General features: G+C 35.2%; 1 protein-coding gene across 1 annotated transcript in view; it reads left to right on the forward strand.

Moving 5' to 3' along the window:
- Positions 1-16,006, forward strand: part of LOC150109188 (GRIP1-associated protein 1-like) — a 434,263-nt gene that overhangs the window by 306,687 nt on the left and 111,570 nt on the right. The window contains exon 17 of the mRNA XM_090401821.1: positions 7,691-7,822. Within this exon, the coding sequence (XP_090257947.1) occupies positions 7,691-7,822 (132 nt within the window). The remainder of the gene's footprint in view (positions 1-7,690; positions 7,823-16,006) is intronic.

The raw sequence follows: 16,006 nt of genomic DNA on the forward strand, positions 1-16,006 counted from the left end.
AGAAATTCTTCACTTCTACCTTAATAGAGCCTTCTGTGGGACCATAGGCACAAATATATCTCCTTGTCCAGTTCCCCATTCTGATATTTGCCCAAATCACTCTACTTGACACTGCCTGTCATTCGAGAAGATGAGTCTCGTATTTTGTGTTGAATACTATGGCTACTCCTTCTTTTCCTTGATTGTCATTGCCTGAATATAACATTTTATATTTATTGCTCAGAAAGATCTCTCCAGTTTTTGTCTTTTTTGTTTCAGTCACCCCTGTTATGTCGATCTGGTACTTATCTAATTCCTCCGCTAGCTGCAATTCTTTGCCATTCAGGCTGCTTATGTTGTTAGTACCGATCTTTAACTCTGGTGATGTTGAGTTGGGGCATGTTTTCAGATTTGTTCCAGTAGCTGACTTTTAGCTGTTCACCCTGGTTCCCTGGATAAAACAATGGGGGCCTTGTTTAACCGGGCGACGCCCCAGCCGGCATGAAATTTTGTCATGTTGTACCATCATTTTGTATTTTGGTTTAACTAATAGGAATACAATTTGGTTGGCTAAATCCCAAATTGGCAGACCATCCTTGTTCGGTCAGTATCCAGGTAGATACCCAACAGGCTGCACCACGAGAAGGTGAGGATTGGACATTAGGTCAGGAAGCCCTGGTCGGTTCTCCCCATTCCTTTAAAGGCTATTTGGACGTCTCCTCTCAGTTATACAGCTTTGACCCTTAAGCACCCCCTCTAGTACAAAGATCTATTACAAAAACTATTACAAAAAAGTATCTATTACAAAAGGTATTCAATTTAGTCAGGAAATCTTGCAGACTTGAACTGGGTTTATTTCAAAGTATAACATCATCTACATAAAGTAAAGAGCTGCGATTAACATCTCCAATTTTGATATCAAGTTTCACACCACTTTCCTTCATAATGTGATCCATATAGATAAAGAATAACAGAGGGGATAATGTACATCCTTGTCTTATACCAAATTTAACATTAAACCATCTTCCTGTACTTCCTTCATTTCTAACTGCTGACTTACAACTCAAATAAAGACTAAGTATTGCTTATTATAATGCCCCATTGACACCATATAACTGTATCGTTTTGCATAGCTTCTCTCTTGGCACCTTGTCATATGCCTTTTCCAGATCTACAAAACTTAAATATAGATGTTTATTATATTCCCACGATTTCTCAATTATTTATCTTAAAGTGAAAATCTGATCCTGACAACCTTTATTTGTCCTGAATCCAGCTTGTTCTTCACCACGCTTCTATTCCACAATCCGTCTCAACCGTTTCCGAAGTATACTTGCATAAATCTTACCAGGAAGATGATGAAGAAAATTTGAGAATTACTTCTGTAATTCTTACATTCAGTTTTATTTCCTTTTTTATATACGAGTACTCAGACAGCTCTACTCCAATCATCAGGAATTCGTCCCTCTGTCCTGGCCTTCTGAACTATGCTGTTCAGCCACTATTAAGGCTTTTATGCCTCCATACTTGAGCATTTCTGGTTGAATTCTTTCATAATTTCTTCGATCATAGAAGACGTTATGAAATGCATCATAGGAAGGCACTCATCATCACCTTTGTCATGAACTTCATTTCAGCTGTTATTAATCTTTGTTTTTCTTTTTGTTTTATTTTTCAGATTTCACTTCCATATATTTTTGTATGTCTGACAATCGTTTCCTACTCTTCTATTTCAATCCCCAACAAGGACCATCTTTTCTTTTTTTGTTGTGTCAGTTGCTTTTTCTAAAGTCTCAAAAAATTCCTCCACTTCTACTTAGTAGAACTTCTGTGAGACCATAGGCACAAATGAGTCTCATTGTTTTGTTCCCCATTCTGATGTTTGCCCACGTCACTCTACTTGATATTGCCTGCCATTCATAAAGATTATCCTCGTATTTAGTGTTGAATACTATGGCTACTCTTTCTTTTCCCTGATTGTTATTGCCTGAATATAACATTTTGTATTTATTGCTTAGAAAGATCTCACCAGTTTTTGCCTTTTTTGTTTCAGTCACTCCTATTGTGTCGATTTGGTACTTATCCAATTCCTCAACCAGCTCCATTTCAGTATAGTAGTGATCTTGAACTCTTTTGATGCTGAGTTGGGATGTGTTTCAGGATTTGTTTTAGTAGCTAACTTTTCACTGTTCGCCCTGGTTCCCTGGTGAAAACAACAGGGGCCTTGTTTAACCGGGCGATGCCCCAGTCGGCATGAAATTTTGTATTTATTGCTTAGAAAGATCTCACCAGTATTTGCCTTTTTGGTTTCAGTCACCCCTGTTATATCGATCTGGTACTTATCCAATTCCTCAACCAGCTCCATTTCAGTATAGTAGTGATCTTGAACTCTTTTGATGTTGAGTTGGGATTTGTTTTAGTAGCTAACTTTTAACTATTCGCCCTGGTTCCCTGGTGAAAACAATGGGGGCCTTGTTTAACTGGGCGATGCCCCAATCGACATGAAATTGTCATGTTGCACCATCATTTTACATTGTGGTTTAAGCCATTAAGAATACAATTTGGTCGGTTAAATCCCAAATTGCTAGCCCATCCTCATTCATTCAGTATCTAAGTAGATACCTAATGTGTGCACTATGAGAAGATGAGGATTGGACATTAACTCAGAAGCCCTGATCAGTTCTCCACATTCCTTTAAAGGCTGTGTAAATGAGAGAAGACCTTCTATTGAAGGTCTTCTCTCATTTATACAGCTTTGACCCTTAAGCACCCCAGTATTATAAAAAAAAAAGTGATGAATTTTTGAACCATATTGTGACAGGAGATGAAACCTGTATTTCTCATATGACAGCAGAGAGTAAGCAGTAATCAATGCAATGATAGAATAGTGGATCTTCAGAGCAGAGAAATTCAAGCAGATTCTTTTCTGCAGGAAGATCATATGTGTTTTGTTTTGAGATAGCTGTATTTTGCTCGTTCTCAAGGAACAACAATAAGTGCATATATTTACTGTGAGACTAAAGAAATTGCATCTGCCTGTTCAAAACAGAAGACAAGGCCTCCTCAGCTCTGGAGGAGGCCTTGTCTTCTGTTTTCGATGATCCATGCTATTACTCAAACATGATAACTGCTGATGATTTCCAAGTTGAACTGCTTGAACAGTTCAACTGGAAAATCCTTCTGCACCAATCCACTCTGTATCCCAATCTTGCACCCATTGACTTTCATCTTTTTCTACAATTGAAGACATTTTTAGCAGCTCAAAATGATGATGCATGAAGATGGCTGTTAAGCGGGTGGCAGATTACTTCATTGTGGGATACAAAAACTTGTATCCCTCATTGGGAATTTTAGTGAATAAAGTGAGTTAGGAACTCTGAAATGCTGTTCTTATCTGAAAATTCCAGGATGCTTGGAGCTGCAGGACATAGTGCAATGACATGAACTAGTGTAGAAACTAGATGCTGGAAATCATTTTTGAAGTAATTTCATGTGAACGAAAAACTGCTTCACAAATGATTCAGCCCCATGCCCCAGTGCATCAAGTTTGATGCACTCCAGTGTCTTTAAGGTGAACTTCAACTTAAAGACACTGGGTGCATCAAACTTGCATCATAGGAAGGCACTCATCATCACCTTTGATAATTTGCCATGTCAAGGTGATATTTATTTTGTCTGAGGGTTATACCCATGATTATCCCATGTGATAATGCTAGGTAAGAAGATGGCATCTTATTGTTCAGCATGTTGTTCACACATTGTTCTGGAGAAGTGTTGGAAGATAGGAACAGTTGTTGCTGGCATTTCCAAGATCCCACAGTAATAGTACTTATGATGTCCTGAATAAAATGTAGAGTTCATCAGTAGATGCTCTCTGATCATTAAACTTCAATTCCCATAAATTAATTCTTTGGCACAGTCAACCTTTCATTTCTTTGCATTGTTAATGGCTGTATGTGTGCAGTTCTCTGAACTCTTGCTGAAATAATATTTCATATGTTTCTGTGGTCATCCTACTAAGCATGCAGCAAAATTTGATTAATTCATGCCATCTTACACATCCATATTTCATAATGTGACAGAAAGGAATATGCATTGAGTCCAGCTGGCACCTTTTCTTGTACATGATGTGCAGATGTTAAAAGTATCCTGCATGGTTGGATATTGTTAGGAAGTAGTACAGATACCTGCCATAGATTTGTAATTTCATAATCCCTTAGCCACTTTCACACTTTTTCATGTTTCAGTGCATATGTATAATTTGCTTGTGTGATATAAAATTCATCTGGTAAACAAATATAAATTTATTATTTAATTATTGAAATGTGATATAAAATATATTATTTATATTTATAAATATAAATATATTTATAAAAATATATATTTAAAGCATATTTATAATTTGCTTGTGTGACATAAAATTCATCTGGTGTAATATTATCATGTAAATGTTATGTTTTTATCTCTAAATCATACTCATATTGTTAAATATTTCTGAAATGTTCTGCAGTCATAATGAAATCACACTCACAGTGCTTCATTAATATTTTTTCTTAAACCTTTGAGCAGTAAGTTAAAAATACATCTGATTCCCATAGGTTGAGAATTTAATCCATCCAGTTTTTTTTTTTTTTTTATGTGATTAAATGAACACAAAGGTATTAACAGTTAGTAAATCAACCATTTATTAGACTAAAACAAAAATTTTTTGAATTAAATTACTTCAAAAGTTTAATGTTATATGGTAAATTTCAAAACAAAATCAAATAAAATGCATTGAAATCAGAATTGTTGCTCTACAAAAAAGATGTTTATTCTTAAATTTTTTTTGGTTGAGAATCCAAAAAAAGTACTTCACTTTTTGAAACTTTATTTGACATAGTGAAGTATTATCATCTGAATTGAAAACTGTCACATGTTCATTGGCAATTTTGTTGTTGTCAAAATTTTTAGCACCATCAAGCACACCACTGCATTCAGAATCACTATCTGAATCTTTCTTACTTTTCTCTGGATATGAATAAGCAGACTCAAGTCCAGGTCATAAAATGATTGATATTTTCAGCATTTGCTGTTATATGCTTTCATTGGGTAGCTATCTTGATTTAGACTATTTTTACAGTTACTGAGAAATTGTTTACTGTAAGCCTTCTGTGGCATAGAAATATACCAAAAAAAAAGGGGGGGGGGGAGATTGCTAAGAAATGGCAACCTTCAAAAAGCTGTCATAAATTGATGGCTTTACTGCAGCAATAGTTTAAAGTTGATGAACGCGTGTGTACGCACGCGCGCGCACACACACACGCACACACATCACTACTATTTTTGGGATGACAACACAATGCATGATGACACACAATGATGTCCACAAGCTAAGGACGAACTACATTTTTACCTATGTATGAAAAATTTTCATGATTACAACCAAATGAGGACATAAATTTATTGCCCAGCATACTAATTAATTATATTGCACAAAAAATGTGTTACAAAATTTCATACAGATTAAATTGCAATTCGTTTTTTGGCAAAAGGTACACATTTTTTAAGGATGTAGTTAAGGAATTAATGTATAGTGTTTACAGAAAACTATGCCGAAAGACATTTCAGTAAAAAATATGTCCACCCTGAACTGTGATGCAGCTCTCACAACATCGTATCATGCTTAGCAACAAGTGATTCAGGAGTTAGTTCTTCAGGTACTACCTACTCCTCCTTCAGAGCAACGTTCCCCTCCCCAGATCTCCTTATTGCATCCCATATGTGTTCTGTGGGGCTGAGATCTGGGGAGGGTGCTGGCCACTCGATTCAAATAATATCCTCGGTCTCCAGAGGTATCGCCACTACTTGTGTATAATGTGGTATGGCATCGTCATCCATAAAAATGAATTCTTCACCTACAGAACCATGGAACATGATGTTGAAGAACTTCATTGCAATATCATTCACCAGTCATAGTCTCTTGTTCTAGCACTTGTAGCTCAGTGCACCCATTAACATAATGCCTCCCCACATCATGACCCCAGTACTGTGATACCTATCTCTTTCAAGAACATTCTCGCGATGGTAAGCAGTACCACTTTCATATCAGATCAAGTGCCATCCAAAATCATAGGAAAGACTAAAATGACTCTCATCTATAAAGTGCCCATTGGTGTCTTGTCCGATTTTTAAGGCTACACCACCACTGAAAATGTGCTGTACGATGAGCAGACTACAGGACTTCTGGCATATAGGCCTACTTGTTGCAGATATCTTGCCACAGTTTGTTGAGAAAAAGTTTCTCCCAGAAACTCAGAATTTTTGTCCCTCAGAATAGGCAAACCAGTCATTAGAACACATGCAATTATAGTATGCCCATAGATATGAGACCCTTCGACACTTTTGCGCATGTCAATAGAAGGAGAATCCATTCCAATAATAGGGTAATCAATCCGTCTTGTGGGATGAGTTGTTTATTATTACACTTCAGAAAATTAACTTCTCTTTTATGATCATTGTAGTTTTTAAAGTGGTAGCTATTTTGCTTGTATAACAGTTGCAAAATTTTACGTATAAAGCACGTGATTTCGCTCGTTGGCGACCAATTCATACATCATCTTATGTCTTTCTCCCCTTCAACATGAATTGACTCTTCTTGGCAGTCTTCCAACAACAGGTCTTGCTTATGTGGTTGGACTATAACATATATAATATACTAGCCTCATAGCCTGTAAGTTGCTTCAGCTATAAATGTAAGGCTACGTGCCTTACATCAGCTCTCTTTCACCAAAACTGGCCAAGATTCTCAAGAAATTTAACTTCAAAACTTGCTTCACTGCGCTTCCAAAACTTCGTTCATTACTTAGCAAACATAAACAGAAACATCTTCCTACTCAGTTTCCAGGAGTGTACAAGATTTTGTGTGATTGTGGAAAGCCATACTATGGGCAGACTGCCAAATCCATCCTTCTACGTTTGGATGAACACCGTAGAGATATCTCCTATAACAGGACTAGAGCTAGCGCTCTCTCTAGCCACGTTCTCTTTTCAGCTAACTCAGACGAAGGCTGCCAACACATTGTAAACTGGACTCAAACATCTAACATCCATGTGTGCTAGGATGAACTCGAAAGAAAGATTGTCGAATCCAGGGAAATTTCTCTAGATTCCTCTCATATCAACAACAGCCTGAGTTACAATCTCTGTGATGCACACGTTGCTTCTGTTCAGTACTGGTGCACTCGTGACAGCGCGTAGTATACGTTTGTTTGGAACTCATACTCGCATTTGTTTTTTCAAACACGCTACTGTCTTTTTATACTTGTTCTGTTATTACAATTTTAAGTCTCTGTAATTTTTTATATATTTCTTTTATTGTGATACCTGAGGATGTTGATCTATTCAACGAAACTAGTAAACTAGTAGTATCTTTATAAATATATCTTGTCATCTTTTTATCTCTCGGTATTAGTCATTAAAGGTTTTTCATAATATTCCAACTGAGTAAAAATGAATTCTGAAAATATATATGTGTGTGTGTGTGTGTGTGTGTGTGCGCACACACATGTGCATGCATACATATTTTTTAAAGATATGTGTGCTGTAGTATACTTGTGTGTGGTACAGTAAAATAGACAAATGAAAGATATTTTTAAAAATTATGTTACACTTGTTTTATGGTGTTTGTGTATCTGTGTGTGTATGTATATATATATATATATATATATAGGACCTTACAGTACAGTTAGAAGTAGCAAGAGTTGAAAAGGCTGAATTTGAGGATGAAGTTGTCAAATTGAAGCAGGAAGCAAAAGATAGCATTGAGGAAAGAAAAATACAAGAAAAGAAAGGTTTGGCTATGGTATGATTATGAAGTTGTTATTCACAAATTTTATTTATTATATATATATATTCACTTGCTAGCTTTGTAAATTAGCCAACATAAATTTTAAAGCATGAAAATAAATGAAAAACACATCCTGTATGCATCTTACTAATTTCAAAGGCACTGCCAATATGCAGTTGAAAGAATCCCTTTGAATGGATATATTTGAGTGTTAATTCTATCAAGGAAGCAAGAAACCTGCATAAGGGATTTTTCAGATGAAAATTAGATTATCTTATGGCAATATCAGAGTTATTCTTCCTGGAAACTCTGCATTTTACTTGACAAAACAAAATACTGCTGCAGAACACATGCAATACATTTATAAACATAACATCTCACTTCTTCATTGTTTTTGTGTTCATGATGATCACACCTTTGGTGTGATCATCATGACTTTTGTAACACACTGCCTTTTGGCTGTTTGATGTATGCAGCTCTTTTTTAAAAAATGATGATGCCATCTTTGCACTTCTTGGTATGAGCTACTTTTAATTTCAGTCCTGTATTAGAAGTCATTCAGTTAAATTATATTGCATTAAATGTATTTCAAAGATATGAAATGCTGCTTGCCATTGATTTTGTTTAGGTTTTTGATATTGAATGTAATACTGTACTGTTTTCATTACAGTAATTTTTTCACTTTAGGATGAAACCTCTGTGTTAGAAGAACTGGCTTTACTGCTAGAAAGCCTTGTATTGATAATATTTTCATCATAAGACAGATCATAGAAAAAAAATTACCAAATGGCAGGAAACAAAACACGTTTTAATTTTTTTTTTTTTTTTTTTTGATCTCCAAAAGGATTTTTGTGGATCTCGAAAAGGCCAATGATTTTAGTTTCCTATTAGCAGACTCTGGAGATTGAAGAGGAAAATGAATGTGAATGAGTTGATCATCAGTTTGATTAAGAGAATACATAGAAGCTGTGTAATAGCTATTAACTGTGGGGAGTTGGTATTAGTTGAATTTGTAACATCTGAAGGTCTGTCACTACGATGTGGGATGTCACTAACCCTGTTTAAGATCTGCTTTGATGTAGTGCTGGCATGTTAGAATGCTTTGTATAGAGCTATGGGAATTGAAATTGTTGACACTGTCAACTGTTCAGTATTTTTTGCCAACAATCAAGTGATAATTGCTCAAAATTGCAATGACATTGATTTTATGAAGAAAATTGGCTGATGTTTACAGCATGGGAGGCCTACAAGTTAATTTTACAAAATATTTTGTGATTAGTGAGAAAGGCAGGGACTTAGATCTCTTAGTTGGTAAAATCAATGCAGTAGATTCTTAGGATCTGTTATTCATATGTTGGGCTCATGTGATAAAGATGTAAATGATCATGTCAACCAAGTCTGTTAATGCTATTAAGCAATTGAATGGTGTGCTGTGGATTTGATACATTCTACACGAAACCAAGAAGATGATGATACTCCAAATGCTATAGTAGAAAGTATTTTCTGATGTATGGGAAAGAAGGATTGACTCTGAATGTCAGGCAGAAGAATCATATAAGAGTAGTGGAGATGGATGGCCCACTTCAAAGTGTGTCAGAGTTTACAATGAGATCATTATGGAGAGAGTGAATTTGTGAGAAAATGTGATGGACTGGTCAGAGCATCAATCTTCACAGTGGTATGGACATATTCAATAGATGCCACAAAGAGAGTAATGAACTGGTTGCCACCAGGAAAACGAAAGAGAGGACAGCTTTGACTTACATGAAGAGGAGGAGCCGTGGAGTGTTGCAGCCCAGAGGATTCCAAGAAGACCTCTTGGATGACTATTTACAATGGAGGAGAGGATTACAAGGGAATTGCTGGAAATTCCTTTAATACTAAAAATAAGCAATAAGACCTATTGATCTTTTGTTTTTAAAAACTATACTTGATATGTAAGCATATTTTTGGTGTGATTGTACAGCTATAAAATGCTTTGAAAATAGCCAGGTGACATGATCATAATTTACATCCATAACTGAAAGTTTATATAATTCCCTCAACAACTTTCGAAGCTATGTTTTTTCAGAATGCCAAAAAAAAAGAAAAGAGTTTTAGCACCTTTGTTACCTGCTTGTCTTTTCTTAAAAGGAATATATACACCCCCCCTACACACACACACACACACACACACACACACACACACACACACACACACACACACACACACACACACACACACACACACACACACACACACACACACACACACAACTGAATGTGTGTCTTCCCTAAAAACAACTGTAATACAGTTGTGACAAGCAGACAATATATAAAATGTTGGAAGTTTATTTTCCACTTGGTTAGACTATAATAAATTTAGTTTAATTCTTTATCCAAGCGTAAGCAAACAAAGTTTGTGCCTGAAGTGATGAGAGCTTGGTCCACCTTTACTATGAGTTGCCTCAGTCCAGAAGATACTTCAGGTGCAAACTTTGTTTACTTACACTTGGATAAAGGATTAAACTAAATTGATATATAAATTTAAACTAAATTTATAAATATTATTATATTTATGTATAAGTAAATATGACCTCCATTGCTTCTGCCTTAGTATCACCACTTCTGGGTCTGGCTCCCACTCACGAGACCTCAATAAAGGTCGAAATTGGTCTGGGTAGTGGCCCTTCCCTTAATGCACAGCATTATACATGTCCGCAAGGAGATGTGCTTTGCATTATGGGAGATACTGAAACAAGGAGTGATGAGAGCTTGGTCCAGCTTTACTACGAGTTGCCTCAGTCCTGAAGATACTTCAGGCGCAAACTTTGTTTGCTTACACTCGGATAAAGGATTAGACTAAATTTATTATAATATAAAATGTGATTACTACTGAAACTTGTTATTTTATTACTCTAATTAAATCCAGCTTTCAGAGTTGCTGAGGCAAACATAAACACATTTATAGCTATGGATTCTCATCATGTCATGTGGCTTTTCTTGAAGAATTTTACCACAGCATATCGAACATGATTTGGAAAACAAAAGATCAGCAGATTTTATGTAAAAATGAAATATAATATATGTGGTGTTTTTCATTATATAATTTTATATAATTTTTTTTCATTGTATCATTGAGCCAGAAAAATACGTTCTTTGTATAGTAATCATCTGTTGCATTACTAGTATTGAAATAGTTTTATTTTATTTAACTGCACAGACTTGTAATTTTTCATTTACTAAAATATGGCTGTGAAACATGTGATGGAGTTCTATTAATGTGGATAAGAAGTGCAAACCATCAGTCTCCATCACATTCAGGCAAACCGTTAGATTAACTCACTTTTGTAGATGCTTCTCAGAGCTAATGCTGCTGAAAGCAAGCAACATGTAGTTCCTTACAGTATGAAGGATAGATCTTATTTTAAATATAGAGATATTAGATAGATTAAGCATATACAGGTAACCCTCGTATAACGCGGATGTTAGGTTCCATAGAAATGCTGCTTTATATAAATCGTGTTATGCGAGACTCAGATCACATAGAAAAAGTAGGGTTAGGTTCTGAAATCGTTTTTTTTTTTTTTAAGATTATATAAACAATGACATATCCAACAAAAAATATATCTTTATTTAATTCAGGTAATTCATGTAAGTTAAGAAAACATATAAACTATGACACAAATACATAGTATAAAATTATAAAAAATTATAAATTGTACGTAAACTTCATTGCATATAATGCATAAATGTTTTAAGCAAAATAAAATAAAGTGCATGTTTTAATCGTAGTCACTCTCTTCAAAACTAACATTTCATATATGTTCTTTATTTACGAGTGGCCGGACATCATCATCACTTGAAATCTCTTGGACATTATTTGTATGATTCTCATTGCATACTTCAGCTGGTTTAGTTATAAAGAAGTCAGTAATAAGATCTTGCTTACCACTATGCTGCAATTTTTTATTATGTTCATAATATGGAGCTAAACAAATATCCAATTGTCTCGTGAATTTTACGGAGCGCTCCATTGAGAAATCATTATCCATAAAATAACTTTCTTGCCAAGTTCAATCCTTCTGTTAATTTCTTTAAACTGAATTCTTTAAACAGATTCATCGCAATCAGAATCTTCGGCAGAAATTTCCCCTCCATTTGGTTTGATGTCATCTATTAATTGTATCAGTTCCTCTTCATTTAATCTATTTCGCCATCAATTAATTCACTAATTTCCTTTTCAACCATATCGCCATTACTATAAAAATAATTTTTTTTTACATGAAAAAAAAAAAGTATTACATATTGTATGTAACTCACAAAAATTTAAAGCACTCAGCTTGAGACTAACGCACATAGTTTTTAATATGCTTTCCTGGTAGAAAACGAAGACAATTTTCAACAATAAACACTCTATACGGTAAACAAGTGACATACAAGTGTGCTAAAGGTATTTCTCCTAATATAAATTTGCTACTTATAACTACATGCGCAATATGGGCAGATGCAAATTTAACGAAGATATTTAACTACAATAATCTCGTTCCCGGCGGTAAGCATCATAGTTGGCAGCGAATGTGATTTTTAACACGTTCGCTGCCAACTATGAGTATACTCGTAGTGGGTAAACCTGCTTCACAAGCCAGCTACAAGTATACTCGTATGATGCTTACCGCCGGGAACGAGATTATTGTAGTGACCTTGAAGAAGTGAAAATGCTTGGCTTGTGGGGCTAGCATCAAAACTGTGTATTCTCATAGACCGTATATGCTCTGTACAAGCCAACTACGAGTATACTTGTAGGACGCTTACCTCCGGTAACGAGATTATCGTACTGACCTTGAAGAAGTGAAATTGCTCGGCGTAGGGGAACAGACCATGCCGAAGTAGCGTGGCAGCGAACGTGTTAAGTCGTGTGTTGAAAAATATATGAAAAGATAAAGGGATACTACAATTTGTAGACCACGTTGTATAAGTACCGCGTTGTACGAGGGTTGCCTGTACAATATCTTTTTATATTCAAATCCTTGTATCATATAATTATGGTTTGTTATTAACATTAGCATTCATTAATGTGGGTATGGGTAATATTAATTGCACGTATGTGCCTGGAAAAGTAATATCAGAATCAATTTTTTTTTTGTTAATTTTGCTTAGTTATACTTAGCTGAAAGTGCATTGTGGTACTAGATAATTAAGTTTGCATTGTTACTAATCTCCTATCAGTGGAGAACACTTCTGTCTGCATCAGCCACAAAATGTAAGTAGAGTTTGTTATGGTCCCATGATTACTCAGCTGTTTGTCGTAAAATTAAAATCTGATCCTAACAAACCTTATTTGACCTGAAGTTATCTTGTTCTTTCTGATGTTTCTCTTCTAATTTTTCTTAGCCTCTTCTCAGTAGTATTGTATTAATCTTACCTGATACACTCGCTAAGGAAATTTCTCGGTAATTTTCACATTTGGTTTTATTTATCCTTTTTATAAATGGGAATTATGAGCTACTCTGGTCATCTGGAAATTGATCTTTTGACGCCCTCTGAATTATGCAGTATAGCCATTGCACAATTTTTATACCTCGATATTTGATCATTTCTGATCAGATATCATGTACTTTAGCTGCCTTTCTACATACATACATACGTACATACATATATTTCAAGTTCCTAATAGGCTTTTCTACCTTGAGGATTGGTATGTATTGCTGATTGCATTTCTTTTGAATATTTCCTGCCATTGTTCACTGCTTATTTCATTGTATTGAATAATCCTTTGAAGTAATTACTTCAGAAATCCAGAATTTTCTTTATTTTCAGTTTTTATATAATCTTTATTATCCCTGAATTCTTTTACAATAATTTCCCCTCCATTTTGAAGCTTTTCAATAGACAGTAGGATATTTTGCCTTCAAAACTTTTTGACTGTCTTCACGATATTTGTATATTATGCAGGGTGTTCGGGATAAATTTGACAGTTTCGTAAGGAAAAAGAAAATCTTCTTTGTATCTATTAAATTTAATGAATTGACAAAAAAACATTACAGGCAGAGTTAATTACAATACTATCAACAAGATTTACTCAAAATAACCACCATTAGCATCGATCACAGCTTCAATTCTGCTTTGGAACCTCGAACAAGCTGATGCTACAGTCTCCCTGGGAAGGGCCGCAAAAACTGTTTTAATTTTATCCATTAACTGGGCTTTTGTATTACTGGAAGTGCGATTGGTGTCTTTTTCAACTGCGCCCCATACAAAATAATCCATGGGGTTAAGGTCTGGGGAGTTTGGAGGCCAAACATTTGGACTGGTGAAGTCGTAGAAATTTTCAGACAACCATTTTTGACTTTTCCCAGAGGTGTGGCAAGGGGCCGAATCCTGCTGCCATACATACGGCCTACCATTGGCTACCCTTGTTATCCAGGGCTTGACTACAGTTAGCAACTCCACGAACAAAGCCCGAATTCCAATGCCAGGGTTCTTCAACACCTGTTCCTGCAGATTTGCGAGGAATTCTGCTGTACGAACGCAATCAGATCGTCTGCTAGGGATCTTTCTTCTTGCTACATCCTCGTAGTCACCATTGCAAGTCTCTAGTTCATGCCTGATTGTTTTTACTGTATTCAGGGAGCATTGGGCAGCAGTCGTAATATCCTTATTTTGATGGCGGGCACGAATCATCATGATACAAGTTATTCTCTTCCATGATTCAGGTGGGTTCCAGCTATCCATCCTTTCTGACATCTTGTATATGAATGAAGAAGGGTCCAAACTTTTAAATGAAGAGAAGTGTGTGTTAATACATGTAACTTACGGAAAAATATAATTAATTATAAATATGTCAAATTTATCCCGAACACCCTGTATTCTGATATTTTATAACCTTCGTATAACGCGGATGTTAGGTTCCATAGAAATGCCACGTTATATAAAATCGCACTATGCGAGACTCAGATCAATCACATACAGTACAAAAAGTAAGGTTTGGTTCCGAAATCATTTTTTTTTTTTTAAGATTATATAAACAATGACATATCCAACAAAAATATATTTTTATTTAATTCAGGTAATTCATGTAAGTTAAGAAAACATAAACTATGAAACAAATACATAGTATAAAATTATAAACGTAAACTTCATTGCACATAAGACATAAATGTTTTAGGCAAAATAAAATAAAGTGCATATTTTAATCGTCATCACTCTCTTCAAAACTAACATTTCATAGATGTTCTTTATTTACGAGTGGCTAGACATCGTCATCACTGGAAATCTCTTGGACATCATTTGTGTAATTCTCATTGCATACTTCAGCTGGTTTAGTTATCAAGAAGTCAGTAATAATACCTTGCTGGCAAATATGTTGCAATTTTTTTATTAAGTTCATAATGTGGAGCTAAACAAATATCCAATTGTCTCGTGAATTTTCCGGAGTGCTCCCTCAATGGAGCGCTCCGGAAAATATCCGTAAATAACACGATGGGATATTTAATTCTGAAGGTTTGGCATTGTAGATCACTTTAGCTACTTCGAAACGAAACCTTCAGAATTAAATATCCCACCGTCGGAATTGAAAGCTATTATTTCCTTAAAACGTAACAAAAATTTAATCATTACTAGAGCTGATAAAGGAAATACCACTGTGGTTCTTGATACCAATTCATATGACCGAAAAATTAATTTACTTCTTAGAGATCGTAATACTTACTCCAAATTGGATTTTGATCCTACGAATCGTTAACTCAGAAAATTAAATAAGCTACTTAATGAAACTTCCTCCTTAGATGAAGAAACAATCAAAAAACTTAAGACATACCATGCAAGACCTCCTAGAATTTATATCTTACCTAAGCTACACAAAACTAATGTTCCACTTAGACCTGTCATAGACTGTATCGGCTGTCCAACGTACAAGTTATCAAGATTCTTATCTAACCTTCTCCGCCCTCACATAGGCCACCAGTCTCTTCAATCAAAAATTCTACTGAGTTTCACACAAAAATTAAAGACATTCAACTGTCAAAAACTGACTTGTTAATCAGCTTCGACATTGTCTCCCTCTTCACTAACATTCCCCATAAAGAAACAATAGAATTACTAACTCAAAAATTTCCGTCTGATATAGTTGAATTGTTCAAGTTTGTTATTGCATCAGGTTACTTCACCTGGAAAGGTCAAATTTACAAGCAAGAGGAAGGAACAGCAATGGGATCTCCT

This window comes from Typopeltis vanoorti, chromosome 2 (assembly GCF_054136105.1).
Source record: "Typopeltis vanoorti isolate ZY-2024b chromosome 2, IOZ_Tvanoo_1.0, whole genome shotgun sequence".
NCBI lineage: Eukaryota > Metazoa > Arthropoda > Arachnida > Uropygi > Thelyphonidae > Typopeltis > Typopeltis vanoorti.